Raw genomic sequence first — 18142 nt, 5'->3', positions numbered from 1 at the left:
ATTTCTTTGGATTCCTAAAGGTTGTTTGGGTTCCTTGATTAGACTTGTGAATTTAATTTTCTCTTATGTTAATCTGCTAGTAATAACTGCTAGAACATGTGTTTCACGTGTTTCATTAGCCGCGTTTGTCCTGGCTAATGTCAAATAGCTCTCATACATTGGTAATGCTGTGGAACTACTGTAGAAGGTTCTGTTTCTTCTTCTCTGACTGATGTGAATGCAAGACAAATCTAGTTGGACAATCTGATGTGGGAGAATCAATGCAAGCCTGTCAAAATTCTATTCCACTGGGAGTTTTACATGCTGGCTAATTGGATAGGAAGGTCCTGCAGTGTTCTTTACACAGACTACTGTTCAAACAGCACAGAGAAACGAAATTATTTTTATTTATTTATTTTTTATAGGAGAAAGGTGTACCTTTAAATTGAAAACAAGATGTTTTAGAGCCTAAGTGGATTTAAAAGAGTGTGACTTCTTAGATTTAAGACTGAAAAAGGGTTCTGGCACTAACATCCACTCACCCTAATGGATGGATCACTGCTGTTGCCAAACCAGACTTTCCACTTTGTGTCTGGGGAGTGCAGGGCTTTGCTTTTAACCCTTACTGGTGGTCTCGTGTTTCTGGCCCATTAGAGCTGGAGATCCTTGTTACTGAATGATAGATAGGACCGTGGATTGTGCTGGACTAGAGTAGACAGTAAATACTGAAGGCGGCACCTTTGAACATCTTCAACGTCATGTATGATTCTTTGTCTGGATTTAGATGTTTCAGTATTTCTTCTGTATTTCTGGAGTCATTTATTGTTTGTGCTTATTTTGGTGTACTGTGCGTTTATTTAAATGGGATTATTTCTCATAGAGGTGTCTAAATTAATCCCAAAATTAGGATATACAGATAATCTTGTTGAAGGTGTTTTGACAAAGATATAACCAAATGCTGAAATAAAGAGCCTCCTGTATGAAAATGTAATGTTTTGACTTTTGTTGTTGTTGCATCTTTTAGATTAAAGGTGACATCGTTTGAAGAAACTTTTAGGATGAATACCTACATATTTTAATGAACTGTTTTTGTTTAGTGAAGGTCTGATGTTTATCGTACATCCTTTTTTGAAATGAAGCCTGTATAGCTACGTACACACTGGCCTCTTGAACGTTTGTTTGGCCAATGGTGTTCATACGGGCAAATAGGATGGGAGGTTATTCTTCTTTTTCTACTGTTTACTAGCGCATGTCCATCACCTGAGAGGCTTGGTGTTAAATGCCAAAATGTTGCAAATCTGAGATTTGAGCACAAAACGGTTCATTGGTTCATTGCTGAACACTCTGTGTGACCAAGCGGTGTAAATGCAGCTTCACAGTCGTTTTCTCTTCCTCTTTTCAGGACCTGAGGTGGAGGAACCATGGGAGATGTAGTAGGGGACCAGCTGAATGGCTCTCTGTGAAGTCATGTAACTAATAAGCTTTCCATTACACATGGGATTTTTCCTTCACTGACTGACGTCCCCCATTTCCATATTCTCACCATGAGAGGGTCTGTCACGAGCCTGACCTCTGTGCCCTCATACTGGCGCTGTCACTGAGCCACGTGAGCGCCGCCTATTCCCCGGCAGTAGCTGCACGGAATGGCCTCTCTGGACCTTCCATACCGCTGTCCTCGCTGTGGGGAGCACAAGCGCTTCCGAAGCCTTTCGTCCTTGCGTGCCCACCTTGAGTATAACCACACCTACGAGACTCTCTACGTCCTGTCCAAATCCAACAGTGTGTGTGACGCTGCTGCTCTGCTGCCCTTAGTTGCTGAGGGAGCTCTCCTCTCACCTGCCAACAACAACGACCCTTTTGAGCCCCTAAGGCCTTCAGCCCTGAAAGAACGGCGCTTTCCTTGCCGTGAGCTTCCTTGTGTGGATGACCTAAGTTTGACCCCAGCCAACTCCAATTCTGCAGCCAGGTACATTCCTAATGTGGAATTCCCCTTGGGGGAGATCTTCAGTACGAAAGCTATGACATCCACAGACCCAGGTCCCCATGGAAACCCCAGCACTGCTGTAGCGGTTGCAGCGAATGTTGCAGCCAGTGCAGTGGAAGCAGCGTATGAAGAAGGCCTGGCCAGGCTGAAGGCCCGAGCGTTCGAACGTCTGGAGCTGGATGAGAGGCTGGAAAAGCTGTCAGAGGAGGTGACCTAAATACATTTCTTTTCATAAACTTTATTGATTTGTCCAGTGTTTGATCAAGATTAATTGATTTTTCAAACTCTATTATGACGGAGTACAGTGTTTGAGTTTCTCCCTGCCTTCCAGGTGGAGCAGAAAATAGCGTCCCGTGTCGGGCGTCTCCAGGCGGAGCTGGAAAAGAAGAGCTGCGAGTTAGAGCGGGCCAAACAGGAGAGCGACCGGCTCAGCCAGGAGAAACAAGAGCTGGAGGACAAGGCCTCAGAGCTGTCTCGACAGGTGGACGTGTCTGTGGAAATGCTGGCCAACCTCAAGCAGGACCTGGTAAACAAGGAGGCAGAGCTCAACCAGAAACAGCAGTAAGTGAAGCCCGCCTGTTCCACCAAGTTGAAGTGTTTAAAGACTTAGTACAATCATATTTTGATCTTTTCCCCAGTGGTCTCTTAATTATGATTATGTTATTTTAGCCCAAATAAAAAAAAAATCTGTGTCGTTTTCTAGGACATAGTTTCTGCAGAGCGGCAGTAGTTCATTAGAAATTGGCCTGTGAGCTGTGGTCGGGACCGTTGGTGTGGAACAACCACAACCCCATCTTTCCTTCTGCAACCTTACAGCCCATCACACCCAAAGCTAACATTACCAGAGGATCAAAAATGACTTACAATATTGGACATATCCAACAATTTGAATAAATGTAATTTGAGCTTAATTTTCTTAATATACAGTGTATGTTCTCCATCATAAGAAAAATGGACGTGACTTTTTGCAGGTGCTTTTTTTTAATTGTCCTTTCACCTTGTGGGCCTATGATGTACTGCTGACCTTTACGGAACGTAAACTGGTCTTGGCCAACCTAGGACTACAAGAAAAAAGCATGAAGGGTTATTTGTTGTTTAAATCTGATGCCCTATAAATTTAAGATAGGTCTCCATTCATGGACTGTAAACAGAAAGAAAAGCCTTCATGGCATCTCCTACTGTTTCATTAACTTTAGCGTAAAGCATTGAGTTCAACTTTTTTATATAACAATCTTGATCACTTCAAGAATAATAATGAAAAACCTAGAAATATGTAAAAATGTAAAAGGCTAAGTAAAATCTACATGTTTATAACTGTTTGAACCAGTATTGCCTTGTCGTGGCCCACATTCCCTCCAGTTTTAACACTAAAAAAACGAGACTATTATAGTCTCTGACATTACTTTAAATCAGACTGTATAAAGTGGCTCCTCCTTTGTAAGGAATTTGTGAACAATTATTCAGATAACCATAGCATAAAGAACATGCTAACTAAATACTTTACAGACAAACACTATATAGTGCACGGTATAGTGCGTTCACCATTTTGTGGTGCTGTCCAAATCAACAATTCCAAAAGTGCCCTAGAAATTTCCCAGTGTTACTGGACCTTGCATGTCGTTTCTGCGGCAACAAACATACAAAATTAAGGTTTTAGTTCTGTGAATTTGGCTTTACATTTTATTCAAAAACCTGCAAGGTGATATGCACAAAAGCATTAGCTGCAATACTGAATCTACATGCCAACATGTCGTTTCTACATGAGCTACATCCAATTTTAACAGATTGTCTGAATTATCTCAGAATATCAGTAGTAAGTATGAGACTTCAAAGGTCAGTTAGAATCTCACCAGAGCATGAAGATGGAGAGTTATTTGGATGCATGTCATTCAAAGTCTCTTTTACTATTGACAGAAGGCCGTGGGCTCAAATTAATGCAACATACTGAAAACACGTTATCCTAAACATAACAAAGAAAGAACAGATCAGTAGGAGTGAGAAGTTTACATTTGGCATTTATTTATCTAAACATTTAACTATCAGCTGCTTTTCAAGATGAGTATGTTGCTTGTAAAATGAAATAATAATTTAGCATTTTAGCAAATGACAAAACAAACTAAATTTTCTAATACACTCTTCTTTTTAATCATACTTTTTTGAAATGATCGTTTGCGTCTGTATTAATTCTAAGGTAAATTTTGCTTTCACTGCAGAAATATCAAATGTCTATACAGACAATTCTTTTTTTCTCTTTCTTCATCCTGTTCCTGTCATGTATGCTGCCATCGTGGTTATGGTGTAGCCTCTGACTCCCTGTCTGAGGTGTGACAGCCATGTATGTATGTCAGCAGCTGAGCCTCCTTTCTTCTCCTATTGCGCCTTTCTCCCTGCATTTCTGCCTCTCTGAGAAGTTGGCATTCAAACAGGGAGCTCATTCACGCTCGGCACCGAGCAGGTCTGAGGTGGAAAAAGAGCTTCAACAGCTCTGATGACTAAGCAGAGACAAAGCAACTTAGGCCTCAAATAAGTCAAACTAACAGTCTGTTACTTTCAGCAGGAACGTGTTCAGTTCTCAGGGAAGCCAGTGACTGTTCAGGCTTTGCAAACCTCTAACAACGAGGTGTCAGAGCATAAAAATGTGAGTCACTTAACTGTGAGTTGCTATGCAACCAGAAAGAACTACAGACAAGCTTTTGCTTCTCGGAGTGCCATGAATAAAAATATGATTGACCTGATACATTATCGAGCACCAAGTACCTCTGTAAGTGATATCACACACACCATCTTAGTTGTTTTTTTTACTCCCTTTGAGCTTAATTAGTCCCTGAGCACGCAGCTCAGTTTGTTTAAAGTACATTCAACAAATAGTCGAGTTAATGGCATCCTACTTTCAACAGGCACAGACCCTTTAAACCATATTTTAGCACCTTACATATTCACTCATTCTAGACTAAGTAATCCAATCCATGCATGTGTGTCCTTCATGGCTGAAATCACAGCCAGAGTGCCCAGTTGGAAACTTTTCCTACAGTAAGGCACTCCACGTTACCACTTCCTCCACCCACCAAACTAAAAATAGATAAATATCGTATTTTTTGGAGGATAAGCTGTTTTTTTTCTTTTGCATTTTAAGAATTAAGCTAATATTTGACCTAACAGTACATTAACATTAACATTAACATTAACAGTAGGACCCCCACAGGGCCCCAGTTAAGCAGAAAAAAATCCTGAAAGTTCTTTGCTTTCTCCACTGGGCTAACTTGAAAAGGCCTGGTTGCTAGAGGACATGGAATCTGCTCGTTCACTTTTTTTTTGTTTTCATATTAGTGAATTAAGTTAGAATGTGTGGTTATTACCTTAAAAAAAGAAGATGGTAGTATACCGCAAAATACGATGTCTACACGTGGACCCATGTGGCCCAGGTCTTAAGAGGAGACTAAGGGAAAGACTTATGTGATTTTTAAAAATAAACGGTAATAACCGTTAGAGGTTTCTGTATCAGTATTTGCTACTGACAGCAACGCAAAAGAAGAAGGACCGCTCAGTCTAATGCTACGTGACACAGAGGAGGAAACATTCAATGGATTTAGGGATTTTAAGTGATTATAAAGAGTTCAGTTGACTTGTAAGCATGTTTGTCTTGGTTATCTTAATAATTGTTCACATGTAGCACTAACATACTAAATTCCACCTATGTTTTATGAAGCTAAATAAGCATCAAGGTGTTACGGTTGAGAAGTGTGTATATATTCAGTCATGATTTGCTATTTCAAGATAAAATGTTTGTTCTTGTTCCTGTTTTTTTAAAGCAAATATCTACCAAAAGTGCAGCTTATACTCGAGTGCAACTTATAACATTTTTTCTTCTTTCATATGCTTTTTTTTTATGCTGCGACTTATACTCCAGAGCAACTTATACTCTGAAAAATATGGTAAGCCCATTAAAATTTAAAACAGAAAGAAAAAAGAAAGAAAATTGTGAAGAAAAAGGATTTTAAGACCTTTTACTTTGTAAAGTAATAAGACATTCAGGGGAATATTATGCAACCTTGACCTTCAACATCTAAAAGAGGCGCTGTGACCTAAATTTTAAACCACCGGATGCCGCCCTGGCCTGGACTTCAAGTGGATGCTATCCGGTCGGACTAAAACAAACTAATTTGACACCAAGCTTAAAACAGTTTCTACATTCTCCAATCTTTCCCATTTTCAAAAACATTTAAGAAACTTATCTTCACCTGATTTCCTTTTGATTGTGGAATTTTTGTTAAGATATGCAATGAAGCTTTAACCAACACATACGTTACTTTTGAGTTGTTATTAAGTGCACTACAACTGTTTGGGCAGATGCAAACGAGAGAGGTTGAGGAAGAACCCAGTAGCAGGCAGAGGATTCCAGGGGAACAAGATCTTTAAAACTCAAAAACTAAACAAAACTACAAACCAAAAACCACTACTGAAGGAAGGCAAACTCGAAACACTAGAAACAGGTGATAAACACAAAACGGGGGGCAGCATAATAACAGACTATGGAGCAGCACAGGAGGACGGGAAGGACATGACTTCCAGAAAAGACGAGACACAGGTGGAAATAATGAGGGCAGATGGGGACCAAAAGTAAACTAGAAAACACGACACAACACAGGAAACCTTAAAAAATAAAACAGGAAACTGAACTCTAAACATGACAGAAACAAAAGACAACTAGTATACAAGACCGTGACAATTTTTGCTTTTTTGTCCAAAACTGGATGCAATTTCAAATAGGAAAGTAAAAGATTGAGCATAAAGCCCTGTACCACTATAGATTGCACACACTGTGTGTGTTTGTGTGTAAGAGAGCAGGCCTTATTTCCAGTGACATGTAATTCTAGCTGCAGACTGGCTGCAATGGCAGAAAGACGTTCATGGTGTTAACTGCAGTCTAAAAAAAAGGAAGGAATTACCGATGGAGACTGATAAAAGAAATCACACATTGTGCTGCATCTCTATCTGTTCAGTCAATGAAAATAAACTTTCTAAAAAGGTTTTTTTTTTCACCCAAAAACACATGATGTCATGGTTTGGGTTTCTTTGTATTAGTTTTTTGCTTCCATTATGTCACCATCATGATTTGAGTTTTGCTTCCTGTTTTATTTTGAAAGGTGTCCTGTTTTGTCATGCTTTTGAGTTTAACTTCATTGTTGCCAGATTGGGCGGTTTTCCGCCAATTGGGCGGTTTTGGTTCTAAATTTGCGGGTAAAAATGGCTTTGGGCGGGTATGCATAATTTGGGCAGTTTTAGTGTCGGTTCGGCGGGTTTTTCCTCGCATGAATATATAATAACGGACTACGTTAGGCTGTTTGCCTGTTGGAATCTTATGTACTGAAGCTCCGTGTACACACCAGGCAGAAACGATAATGGGCTCTGTCATTAGAACCTGTTGGGGGTGTGCAACTTCTCTTAGAAATTGTTCTTTAAAGGATGATAACGCGGTTGCGTGTGGGCGGAGCTAAAGTTATGGTCTGATCACTGCATGGAGCGATGTCTGTTTACTCAGGGGTGTCAAACATATGGCCCTGGTTTAGTCCGGCCCACACATGAAGAGTAAAAATCATAAGGATGTTTAAAAAAGAAAGCAAGTTTCTAGTCCATTCCTGTGGCGAGTTATGATTTTTTAAATAAATAACCGAAATGCGCAATTCCGCCACTAGGGGGAGCAAAGGAAAAGCTTAACAGGTGAAACAACATAACTCTGCATGTGCCAAAAACGAGACCTAACAGGCAGTAGTTTGGTTCCCTGTGAGCTTCATCACTGAAGGATGATTAGTAGTGACACCCTAATGACCAAAATGTTGTCAAAAAGAAAAAAAAGGTTGAAGTGAAGTCCTGAGCTTTCCAGGAAAATGGAAAGTGTTTTATTTGTTCACGGAGCTGAATGCAAACCTGCAAGCTATGTATGTCATCAACAGGTTCTCCAAGACTATAACATTCAGCACCACTATGAGACTCTCCACAAAGAAAAGTTTCACCATTTGCAGTTAAGAAAAAAAAGATTTAGCAACTATTAGCTGGACCGATAAATAACCATCTGGATTTACTGCAGCCGTGACGTCAGTGATGGAGCAGTGAAAGCTGGCTACCTTATTGCAAACAAGTTGGAGCAAACATCCAATCCTTTTTCTGATGGGGAACTTATTGAAAAATGCTGAAGGCTGCAGAAGTCTTGTGCCCCAAAAAGCAGTCGACCTCAAACATGAGTGTCAAGAATTACGACTCCAGATCCAACATGTCTGAGGAAACATGGGCAGGCATATGAAGGAATCCATCATTTATTGTATTTTCAGTCACTATTGATGAAAGCACCAACATCACAGATATGTACAGATGTGCATATTTATTAGAGGTGATGAAGAGACCGTCACAGTGGAGTTGATGGACACAACAACAACTGATGATATAGTTAGCCCTTAGTTACTGTGCTGGACAATGTTGGAGTGAACTGGTCACATTAAGTAATTTTGGTCACTGATGGTGCCCCATTAAAGGTCAGGAAGAAGGCAGGTGTAGCCACAAAATTCAGGCAGCAACCAGCAACCATGAATGATAATAATAATGGACATTTCATTGTGTTTTGCACACTTGAATGACAGTAAATGTGTTTCTGCACAGGATTTGAATCCTGATATCTATGGACGGGTGCAGTTTCAGGAGAGAAAGGAGGTTAACTCCAAACTCTTATGTTCACAAATGTTTGCAATTTTAATCTAGTGTAATTTTGTCATCGTTTGGACATTTACATTTTAGGAAGATGTTTCATTTTTTTCTGTAGCCCCTCTTGAATTTATTATCAGGATTGCTTCAGTGTCAGATTTAAAATATTCAGGCTGTATAAAATTGAATAAACCAATATTTTTTAAAGTGAAATTAATTTAATTTCAGATCCATTGGCCTCTGTGAATGAACGTGTAATAACAAATGATTAGGCTACCATGTTGGTTGAGGCATGTTTTCCAATTAACAAGAATAAAGCTGTTGTTTTGCCTTTACGCTACTGGTCCGGCCCACTTGAGATCAGACGGGTTGAATGTGGCCCCCGAACCAAAATGAGTTTGACACCCCTGGTTTACATCAATGCATTGTAGACACAGAGAATGTGGAGAGATCAAGTTTATTATTTTGAAGAGTTCTATTTGATAATCATGTTTCCATGTTTGAACTCATAAAATCATCACAGAGAAAGTCTCTGCTTCAACTTCCGCAGTGAAAGCTGGGTCTTAATCTGACGCCCGTGTTTCCATCTCTGACAGTCTGAAGCCAAATCCCCTCCCCCCGTCTACCTGTTCACCTGTTCGTATCCTCTGCAGCTGAGAGTTGTTTTTCCCCCGCGCTCCTCATTTTGTCCTACACAGAGAGCTCAAAATACGGTCATCATAGGTTGACACGATAGTCGGGGCGCTCCAGCGCAGCACAAGGATGAAAGAGCCGCCCGCAGGTTATAGCGGGGATAGAGCGGGTTAATAAAATGAATGGAAGAAGGCAGTCCACTGAAGAAATATTCAATACTTTACTCATTTTATATACATATATATTTATTTTATTTTATTTATGTATATATATATGTATATGTATATATATATATATATATACATACACACACACACACACATATATATATATATATATAAAAAACGCCCCTCTCACCCTCTTTCTCCTCCAAGTTCGGGTCCTTTACCAGAGGCCTGGGAGCTTGAGGGTCCTGCGCAGTATCTTAGCTGTTCCTAGCACTGTGCTTTTCTGGACTGAGAGGTCTGAGGTCTTTCCAGGTATCTGTTGTAGCCACTCCTCCAGCTTGGGGGTTACTGCCCCGAGTGCTCCAATTACCACAGGCACCACTGTAGCCTTCACTTTCCATGCTTTCTCCAGTTCTTCTCTGAGTCCCTGGTATTTCTCCAGTTTCTCATGTTCCTTCTTCCTGATGTTCCCATCGCTTGGCACTGCCACATCCACCACAACGGCTTTCCTCTGTTCTTTATCCACCACTACAATGTCTGGTTGGTTCGCCATTACCATCCTATTAGTCTGGATCTGGAAGTCCGACAGGATCTTTGCCCTCTCATTCTCTACCACCTTCGGAGGTGTTTCCCATTTTGACCTTGGGGTTTCCAGTTCATATTCTGCACACATGTTCCTGTATATTATTCCAGCCACTTGATTGTGGCGCTCCATGTATGCTTTCCCTGCCAGCATCTTACAGCCTGCAGTTATGTGCTGGATTGTTTCAGGCGCTTCTTTGCACAGCCTACACCTTGGGTCTTGTCTGGTGTGGTAGATCTGAGCCTCTATCGCTCTGGTGCTCAGGGCTTGTTCCTGAGCTGCCAGGATGAGTGCTTCAGTGCTGTCCTGTAGGCCAGCCCTTTCTAGCCATTGGTAGGACTTCTTGATATCAGCCACTTCAGTTATGGTCCGGTGGTACATCCCATGCAGGGGTTTGTCCTCCCATGAGGATCTGTCCTCCAGCACTGTATCCTCTGTTCTCCATTGCCTGAGACATTCACTGAGCACACTGTCATTTGTGGCCTTGAGCTTGATGTACTCATGCATCTTGGATGTTTCATCCTGGGTTGTGGCTTCTACACTCACTAGTCCTCGGCCTCCTTCCTTGCGGCTAGCATACAGTCTCAGGGTGCTGGATTTGGGATGGAACCCTCCATGCATGGTGAGGAGCTTTCCTGTTTTAACATCCGTGGTCTGTATCTCTTCCTTTGGCCATCTTATTATTCCTGCAGGGTATCTGATAACTGGCAGTGCGTAGCTGTTTATTGCCCAGGTCTTATTTTTGCCATTGAGCTGGCTTCTCAGGACTTGCCTTACTCGTTGGAGGTATTTAGCTGTTGCAGCTTTCCTTGTTGCCTGCTCCAGGTTCTGTCGACCAGGAGTTGGTGTTTGGCTCCTCTGGAGTCTCTACCAATGCCCTTCTGTGTGTTACTCATGAATTGATCCATGTGCCTATTTATTTTTATTTGGTTGCAATGATGCCTGACATGAGCTTCCATGTTGTGGACAGACAGGTTATTGGCCGGTAGTTGGATGGGACTGCACCCTTTGAGGGATCCTTCTGGATCAGGATCGTTCGCCCTTCCGTTAGCCATTCAGGGTGAGTCCCATCTCTTAGCAGCTGGTTCATTTGTGCTGCCAGGCGCTCGTGGAGTGCGGTAAGCTTCTTTAGCCAGTGGGCATGTATCATGTCAGGGCCCGGTGCTGTCCAGTTCTTCATACCTGAGACTCTTTCTTGGATGTCTGCCAGTGTGATGGTTACTGGATTCTGTTCAGGGAGGTTGCTATGTTCTTTTCTCAGAGAGACCAGCCACTGGGCATTGCTGTTATGTCTTATCTCACATCTGAGATAAGAGATGTGAGATATATATCCCTCAAGCTCCCAGGTCTCTGGTAGAGGACCCGAGCTTGGAGGAGAAACCACCCGCGGAGGGTGAGAGGGGCGTTTTTTTGAAATGCAAAATAAATTACACAATGATAAACACAAACTTGTCACGTGACAAACCCCCCCCCGTTAGGCGGTTTTTGGCCGAGTCTGGCGGTGTTCAGATGACTTTTGGGCTGGAAAACTGTGACTCTATCTGGCAACACTGTTAACTTCCCTGGTCCCAATCTCTCCTGATCATGTTCACCTGTGTTTTGTCTGTCCTTTCTGTATTTCAAGCCTTGTCTCTGCCTTCCTCTTGTGCTGGTCCATTAACTCCCTTCTGCCATGTGTTCATGCTATGCCCACAATAAGTTTAGTTTTGTTTTGTTTTCCTGCTCTGCAGCGCTTTTCGTTAGTTGAATACATCCCTTGCCCTGGAACTGTGTGCCTGCTGTCTCTGCATTTTGGGACCTTCAAGCTCACCAGCCCTCCCTACCTGACACAAGATCATAAACTGATTGAAAATTTTGTGTCTTAAGACCATGGGGAAATATTTGAAGCACTGAAATGGGTGTTGAGTAAGCATAAAAAATGACTGCCTTTTGATTTTAGCCATCTTTGTTTTCACAAACGACTGCATGAAGACCTTTATTCCTCGTCTACATTTTGATCTATCTAGGCTCCATTATATGTGCAAAAGATCTGCAGTTGTGCCAACTTTGAGGGAGTTATGCTCCGTGAATACCAAATATGTCTGTCTCGATACTGCATTCATGTTTCCTGGAGTGAGATGAGGGGGGGGTTCCAGCCTGAGTGATTCTGAACGATGGATAACAAAGACTCTAGTGTACTGAGGGTTTGGCCAATGTTGCTCCTTATGTAGATGAAGATTTATGAGTGGAGAGCTCTTAGTGTCTGTTACTAGATGATAGAAGCTGACAAAAATGCTCTTGACATTGGGCGGAATGATTTGAAGAGGGAGGAAAAAGGAGCAGAGAGGCTGCTGCACCCAGATTTTTTTAATGAAATGGTCCTGTTTCCTTTTTTTTTATAGGATTTAGACAAGAGAAGGAACTATCTATTTGTGATAAAAATTAATTCTAGGGTCATGTTTTCCTGAGTTGTTTCTTTGTAAAAAAACAAAAAAATTCTACATTTTCATCTTTAAAATTTGTAATAACAATATAGCCCCGCCTGAAAAGCGATCTGATGTGCTTTAAAGAAAAAAAAAGAAAATAGTTTTAACACACTTAAAATGATTTTAATGAATATTTTATCTGTATGTGAGATGCTGGAAGAATAAGAAAAACTGCATAACCTTTTTCACTTTTTTTGGGGGGTACGTTTTCGCCAGGGATTGCTCATTTTTTTGGATGGGAACTACACTTGTTGGCTTATAGATGAAACATAAAGATGCCAGCTTGGCTTCAAATGCTGACAGCAGTATTATCTGTGCTCCCCCATTCAAAAGCTCACATTTCCACAAATCTCCTATGTGTCATCCAATCTCTTTTTTTGTTCCATGCACCTTTTTTTCTATGAAAGAGGACATTAGAAACAAGTATCAAGCACATGTTTTATTTATATTTCATTAAAACTCACATAGCTGAATTTATGGTGGCCTTTTTTTCCCAGTAATGGATCTTTTTCCTTTCATACTTTGAAAAAATCTTTACATCTCATCACCTCTACACTAAATCTCTGAGTGGCAGAACCTAGGATGTTTTTTGTGTTTAGTTTCCCTTCAGTGATGAATAAACTTACTTTTTAGTTGAAAATTTACATTTAAAAAGGGCTGTCCATCCACAATGGCATGTTTACTCCCCCTAATTGATAAAAGAGAAGACCCGGATTCACAATTTCTTTGGAAACAGGTCCTTTTGAAGCCGCACATATTCAGCTCGCATCACCCTGTTCCCTCATCCTTTCACCTCTAACCCACACTAACCTTCCGCCACACTGGAATTGCTTCCACCATTAGTGTGTTTTGGCAAATGTGAACAAACGAAGAAAAAAATGAGACGAAACCACTTAAATAATGCTGATCACCAGCCAATCCCAGTATGATCAAGTATTAAAACTGGAGACTGGCCATCCTGTTTCTTTAGTGGGCAAAACGATGAGCTAAATCAAATATGGCAATTACCCATATTTGTGTTTTATATATCAACATTTGCTACTGTATGCAAATGTATTAGTTATCATTATCAGTTAGTTGGTTTTGAACAGTTTGTTTCATAAAAATACTGTTTGATGTTTAAGACCACTTTTAGAACTCTAGCGGGTCAGCTCTACAGCAACAAGAACAGGTTTTTTAAGCTAATTGTCTCATTACAGGTTCAGTTTTATTCTGTGGAAAGATCCACATCATTTAAAGATGAAACATCATGGAGAAATGTGCATGTATTTGAATTATTTGTGGTTATTATGCATGTTTTTTGTTATTATTGTTATCTATGCAAAGTAGTTTTTTACAGCGTTAGGCTATGAACCACAATCCTTGCAATTATCTCTCAGGACCATCAACTAATTTTTCTGTCTAGCAAGGCAAAGATTGTCAACTTATTGCTGTTTTCATTGAATTGTAGTGTTGTTCTTGATGGATGAAGGTTTTTCAGTGAGGTGGAAGTGTGTGCACAGCTCTGTTGGGTGTGTCAGGAAATGAATGATACAAGGAGGTGACAAAGTTTGTTTTCCTTTCGTCCTCTGTCAAACCCCCTTTTTTCCCCTCAACTACACATTTGTAGTTGTAGATGGTCTGACATTTTAGTGGGAAGAACTGTATGGTTTTTTTTAATGTAAAGAAGTTCTCCTCTAAATACGATGTGTGTTGTTCAGAGGATGTCCAAGTTTGTTAAGGTTCTCCTCTGCAGAGTTGTAAAGCTGCCGGGCAGCTGTGTAGATCCTCTCCGTTCCTCCTGATGTGGTTGGTGTTTCTGCCTCCAATGAGCAAAAAAATAGAAACTATTATAGCTGAATAATTTAACAAGACAAACTGTATGCTTATGCACATCTCAGAACACAAACGACCTAATTTGAGTTTTATACAAATACACCTCTACAATGATGTTTCTGAAGGTTAGTATTATTATTTCCACAAGATTAACTGAAAAACTTCTCTCTGTTTTCCTTCTTTGTCAAACTGCATGGACTCCAAATAACAAATTTACCGCTTTAAGGTGGTTACAAAACATTTTTTTAAACCTTTGGATCAAACTGTTTATCCAGTCTTCTATTCCTGGATAGTGCTTTGCAGGGTCATTGTGGTTGTTGGAGCCCATCCTAGCTATTTTAGGCAAAGGCGGGCCACACACTGGGCCACACACACAGGCTAGCCAGAGTTTAAACCAGAGCTATCTTTCTGAGGTTAAAATCTAAGGAAAAAATTAATGAAAAGATCTGTGACACACAGAAAAGTCACTGAAAGCCCCTCTGGACACACCTGAATTTGCCTGATTTCTGCCCTAAGCAGTGTTGGACCTGGTTAATTCCTGGATGGGGGACTTTACACAATCAAATGGAGACACCCTCCAGCAACACCATGTTTGTGTGGGGCATCTACTTTAAAGCAATAAGCAAAACCTGATGTGGTAATTTGCTGTAGTGATTTGTAGAAGGAAGGGCTAAAAAATAACAGCTATACACTGAAAACGTCTTTATTCTTTTTTGCACAAAATTAGGAGAAGAAATTCCTGTTTAGTATTTTTCAAAAGAATGCATGTCCAAAGCTTGTCTTCTGATCATTAGTTTGCTTTATATCATATTCATTCCCTTTTCTTCAATTATTAATCTATTTTTTTCTTTAACTTGTATCACCTTAAGCCCATAAATTTCTGCCCTTGTCATCACATCATCTTTCTTTCTCTATCTTTTAGCACAAATAACTGAATGAGTCCAAATCTTAGGTTTGCTATTCAATAATTCCCAAAACCTTTTATCAATTTTTTCCCCAGATAATTTGATGCTGTCTCAACAAATTCAATAGTACTGTACATACTTCTTTTTTGCTTCCTGCCTTTTTCTGTACCTTATTGTGCCTTTGTAATAGGTTCTAAATTTGAGTCAGGAGAGCTTAACAATGCTGTTTAGCCAAAGGGGGAAAACCAAAGAACTCAGAAACATTCATTAAAAACATAAAGATGTAGAATTAGGACAGAAAGTTTGTCCACTCGGAAAAGAATGTATCCAGTAAACATCATGTGACCCAGACCCTCTACGGAGCCGCAAAACCCCACAGAACATTGCACTGAAGCAGGGACATTTATAGATAAAACTAGTTTGACTTTCTGAACTTTTCTTATCTTAAGGCAAATGCCAAATACAAAAATTCTCAGTTCGTCAAGGTTGACTACATTAAAGATACATTTCCATGTTGTGGGATCAATTCAGTTCTTTTCTATTCTACTAAAAAAAAATAAAAAAGAAAGTATTAAATCTGCTCAATTGTCATGAGAACTTATCCAAAAATAAATGTGAGAATGTGCTCTGTAAAAGTTGATAATATGAAGGAAAGAAAGATAAAAAAAGGATTTTAATCATGAATTTTCTTTTTCTTTCAGAATTTCACATTGGGCTCCTTTAAATTATCTACCTCTATGATACATGTGGGAAATTTGTATCACGCTGATCCATAATAACTCCTAATAAGCAAAAAGACTAAAAACATAATGAATGTATTGTGTTTGAGATGGTCCACATATTTCTTGTGTATTTCTCTGTATCTGAGTAACTCTTTGTCCAGCGAGTTGAGAGGAACTTGGCATTACTGTGTTGGCTGTATACAAAAGCATCCCTGACCCTTCTGGTCACTGTTTGCTCTGCTTGTATTGTATTTTGGTTTATGTCACTAGACCAGGGGTCGGGAACCTTTTTGGCCAAGAGAGCCATAAACGCCACATATTTTGAAATGTAATTTCGAAAGAGCCATACAATAATGTGGTGTCCTTTTCCCACACTGAGACTTAACCTCTTTTAAGGTTCTTTATTCTGGTTAATGCTGGCTGTAACAAATGCCGTAAATTAATTCAGCAACTCCTGGATCTCTCCCGCCGAGACGAGAGCGCTTCTCCCAACTTTATATTCCCCTGCTCCCGCTCCAGCCCTCCCATTTCCCTTATTCGGCCCATAGCTGAACCCCATTGGTCCAAACTACCTAACAACAGGCTGAGCGACAGAACTGGGGGCCAATCAGATCACTGCATGATGCGTTCATTGAACTCCAGAACTTTTAACGCGGCCCAACAGCCACCCAGTAAAACTCAAGCCGCGACAATATGTTTAAAACTAAATATACAAGTGAATGTGTGCATTTGATGTAATTTCAACACTTCTAAAGTACAATAAGTCTGTGGATTCTTTTTAATAATATCGTTATGCTGTTGCTAATGAATGATGAGTATTTCTCGTGGTAGTTTTGCTGATGGTCTAGTCTGGTTGATACGTGGTGAGTTTCTGCTTCATGCAGGCGTTGAGACTTTAAAAGTGATCTTAGGTTGGTATGAATGTTCTTTAGATGTGAGACAGACTGCTCACATGCAGACGGGGAGCCAAACACACACTCACACGCTGCAGTGAGTGACGGGCAGCAGGTTTTACGTTTTTACAATCCCTGCGCGATTCACCTACTGGCCGTGCCCACAACCCCACCCTCACCCTCTGCTTTCTTCCTCACACCTCCCGTCCCCACAACTGCGCGCTCTTTCTCAGAGACGGGAGCGCGCAGTTTTAGGCACGGCAATTCACAGGTTTCCGGGTGGTACAAACTCTGTGAAATAATAGTAAACTGATCATGCTGGCGCTGATCCTTCTCTCCAAGCACCGCTACTACTGCGCGCCTCTGGCATCGCATCGCGCCCGAGAAGGACTGGTCTAATGAAAAAAAAAAAATTGAAGATTTGTCTGCGAGCCACATGTGACCATCAAAAGAGCCATATATGGCTCGCGAGCCATAGGTTCCCGACCCCTGCACTAGACCTTTTGTGTGTTTTGCACAAAAACTGAACGGAAATGTGGCATCAATGTCAGAGGAGTGTTTTGTCGTCACACAAAGATGGTGTGGCCTTTACATCACTTACATAACTAACAGCCGAAAAGTGTAACTTCCTGCCACAGCAGGCATTCATCAAATCTGCAGTCCTCCTTCTGGCAGTTTTTTTTTTTTAGATGAATTTTAAATTAGAGCATGAAAAAAACAGATTTTTGCTCATTTGTTTCTTGTTGTGTTTTGTCTGCAGGGAAGTTGCCCAGATTGATCAGTTCTTACAGGAGACGGCAGCGCGTGAAGCCAACGCCAAGGTGCGCCTGCAGCAGTTTATTGAAGAGCTCCTCGACCGGGCTGACCGGGCTGAAAAACAGCTGCAGATCATCAGCAGCTGTGGTACCACACCGAATGGCAGTCTGGGACGCTGCAGCCTGCAAGCCTCGAAGGGCAGTGGACGCCAGGTTCGGCATGACTGTATTTGTATTGTTTTGCTCTTTTTCTGGTCTTGTAATGGAAACACTACACTAAGAATGCATAGATGTAGGATTTTAGTATCATCATGTTGATGGGGAGTCATTTAGGTGGGACAAAGTTAAGACATCCCCTTAGAGACCCACTCCAATCATCTTTTGATCTTTTGTAAAATTCCTCCCAGTGGTCTTTAGCAGCTAAAAAAAAAAGGGACAACAGACAGTTCTATCGCAACGGCAATTTAAAAAGGAATGTAACAAAGCAAAATTTCAGAAACTAAACCTAAAATACAAAAATGAAAAATATTTCAGAAAACAAAATTAAA

At 40.7% G+C, this 18142-nt stretch overlaps 1 protein-coding gene across 2 annotated transcripts in view; it reads left to right on the top strand.

Moving 5' to 3' along the window:
- fbxo41 (F-box protein 41) overlaps positions 1 to 18142 on the top strand; it is a 46857-nt gene that overhangs the window by 8576 nt on the left and 20139 nt on the right. For both annotated transcript variants that reach the window (XM_020703410.2, XM_023957195.1), the window contains exons 2-4: positions 1382 to 2171; positions 2295 to 2524; positions 17600 to 17807. In XM_020703410.2, the coding sequence (XP_020559069.1) occupies positions 1623 to 2171; positions 2295 to 2524; positions 17600 to 17807 (987 nt within the window). In that variant the 5' untranslated portion in view covers positions 1382 to 1622. The remainder of the gene's footprint in view (positions 1 to 1381; positions 2172 to 2294; positions 2525 to 17599; positions 17808 to 18142) is intronic.

Source organism: Oryzias latipes, chromosome 1, assembly GCF_002234675.1.
Source record: "Oryzias latipes chromosome 1, ASM223467v1".
NCBI classification, from domain to species: Eukaryota; Metazoa; Chordata; class Actinopteri; order Beloniformes; family Adrianichthyidae; genus Oryzias; species Oryzias latipes.
Note: the sequence above shows the minus strand (reverse complement) of the source record. Positions and strands in the feature narration are given on the sequence as shown.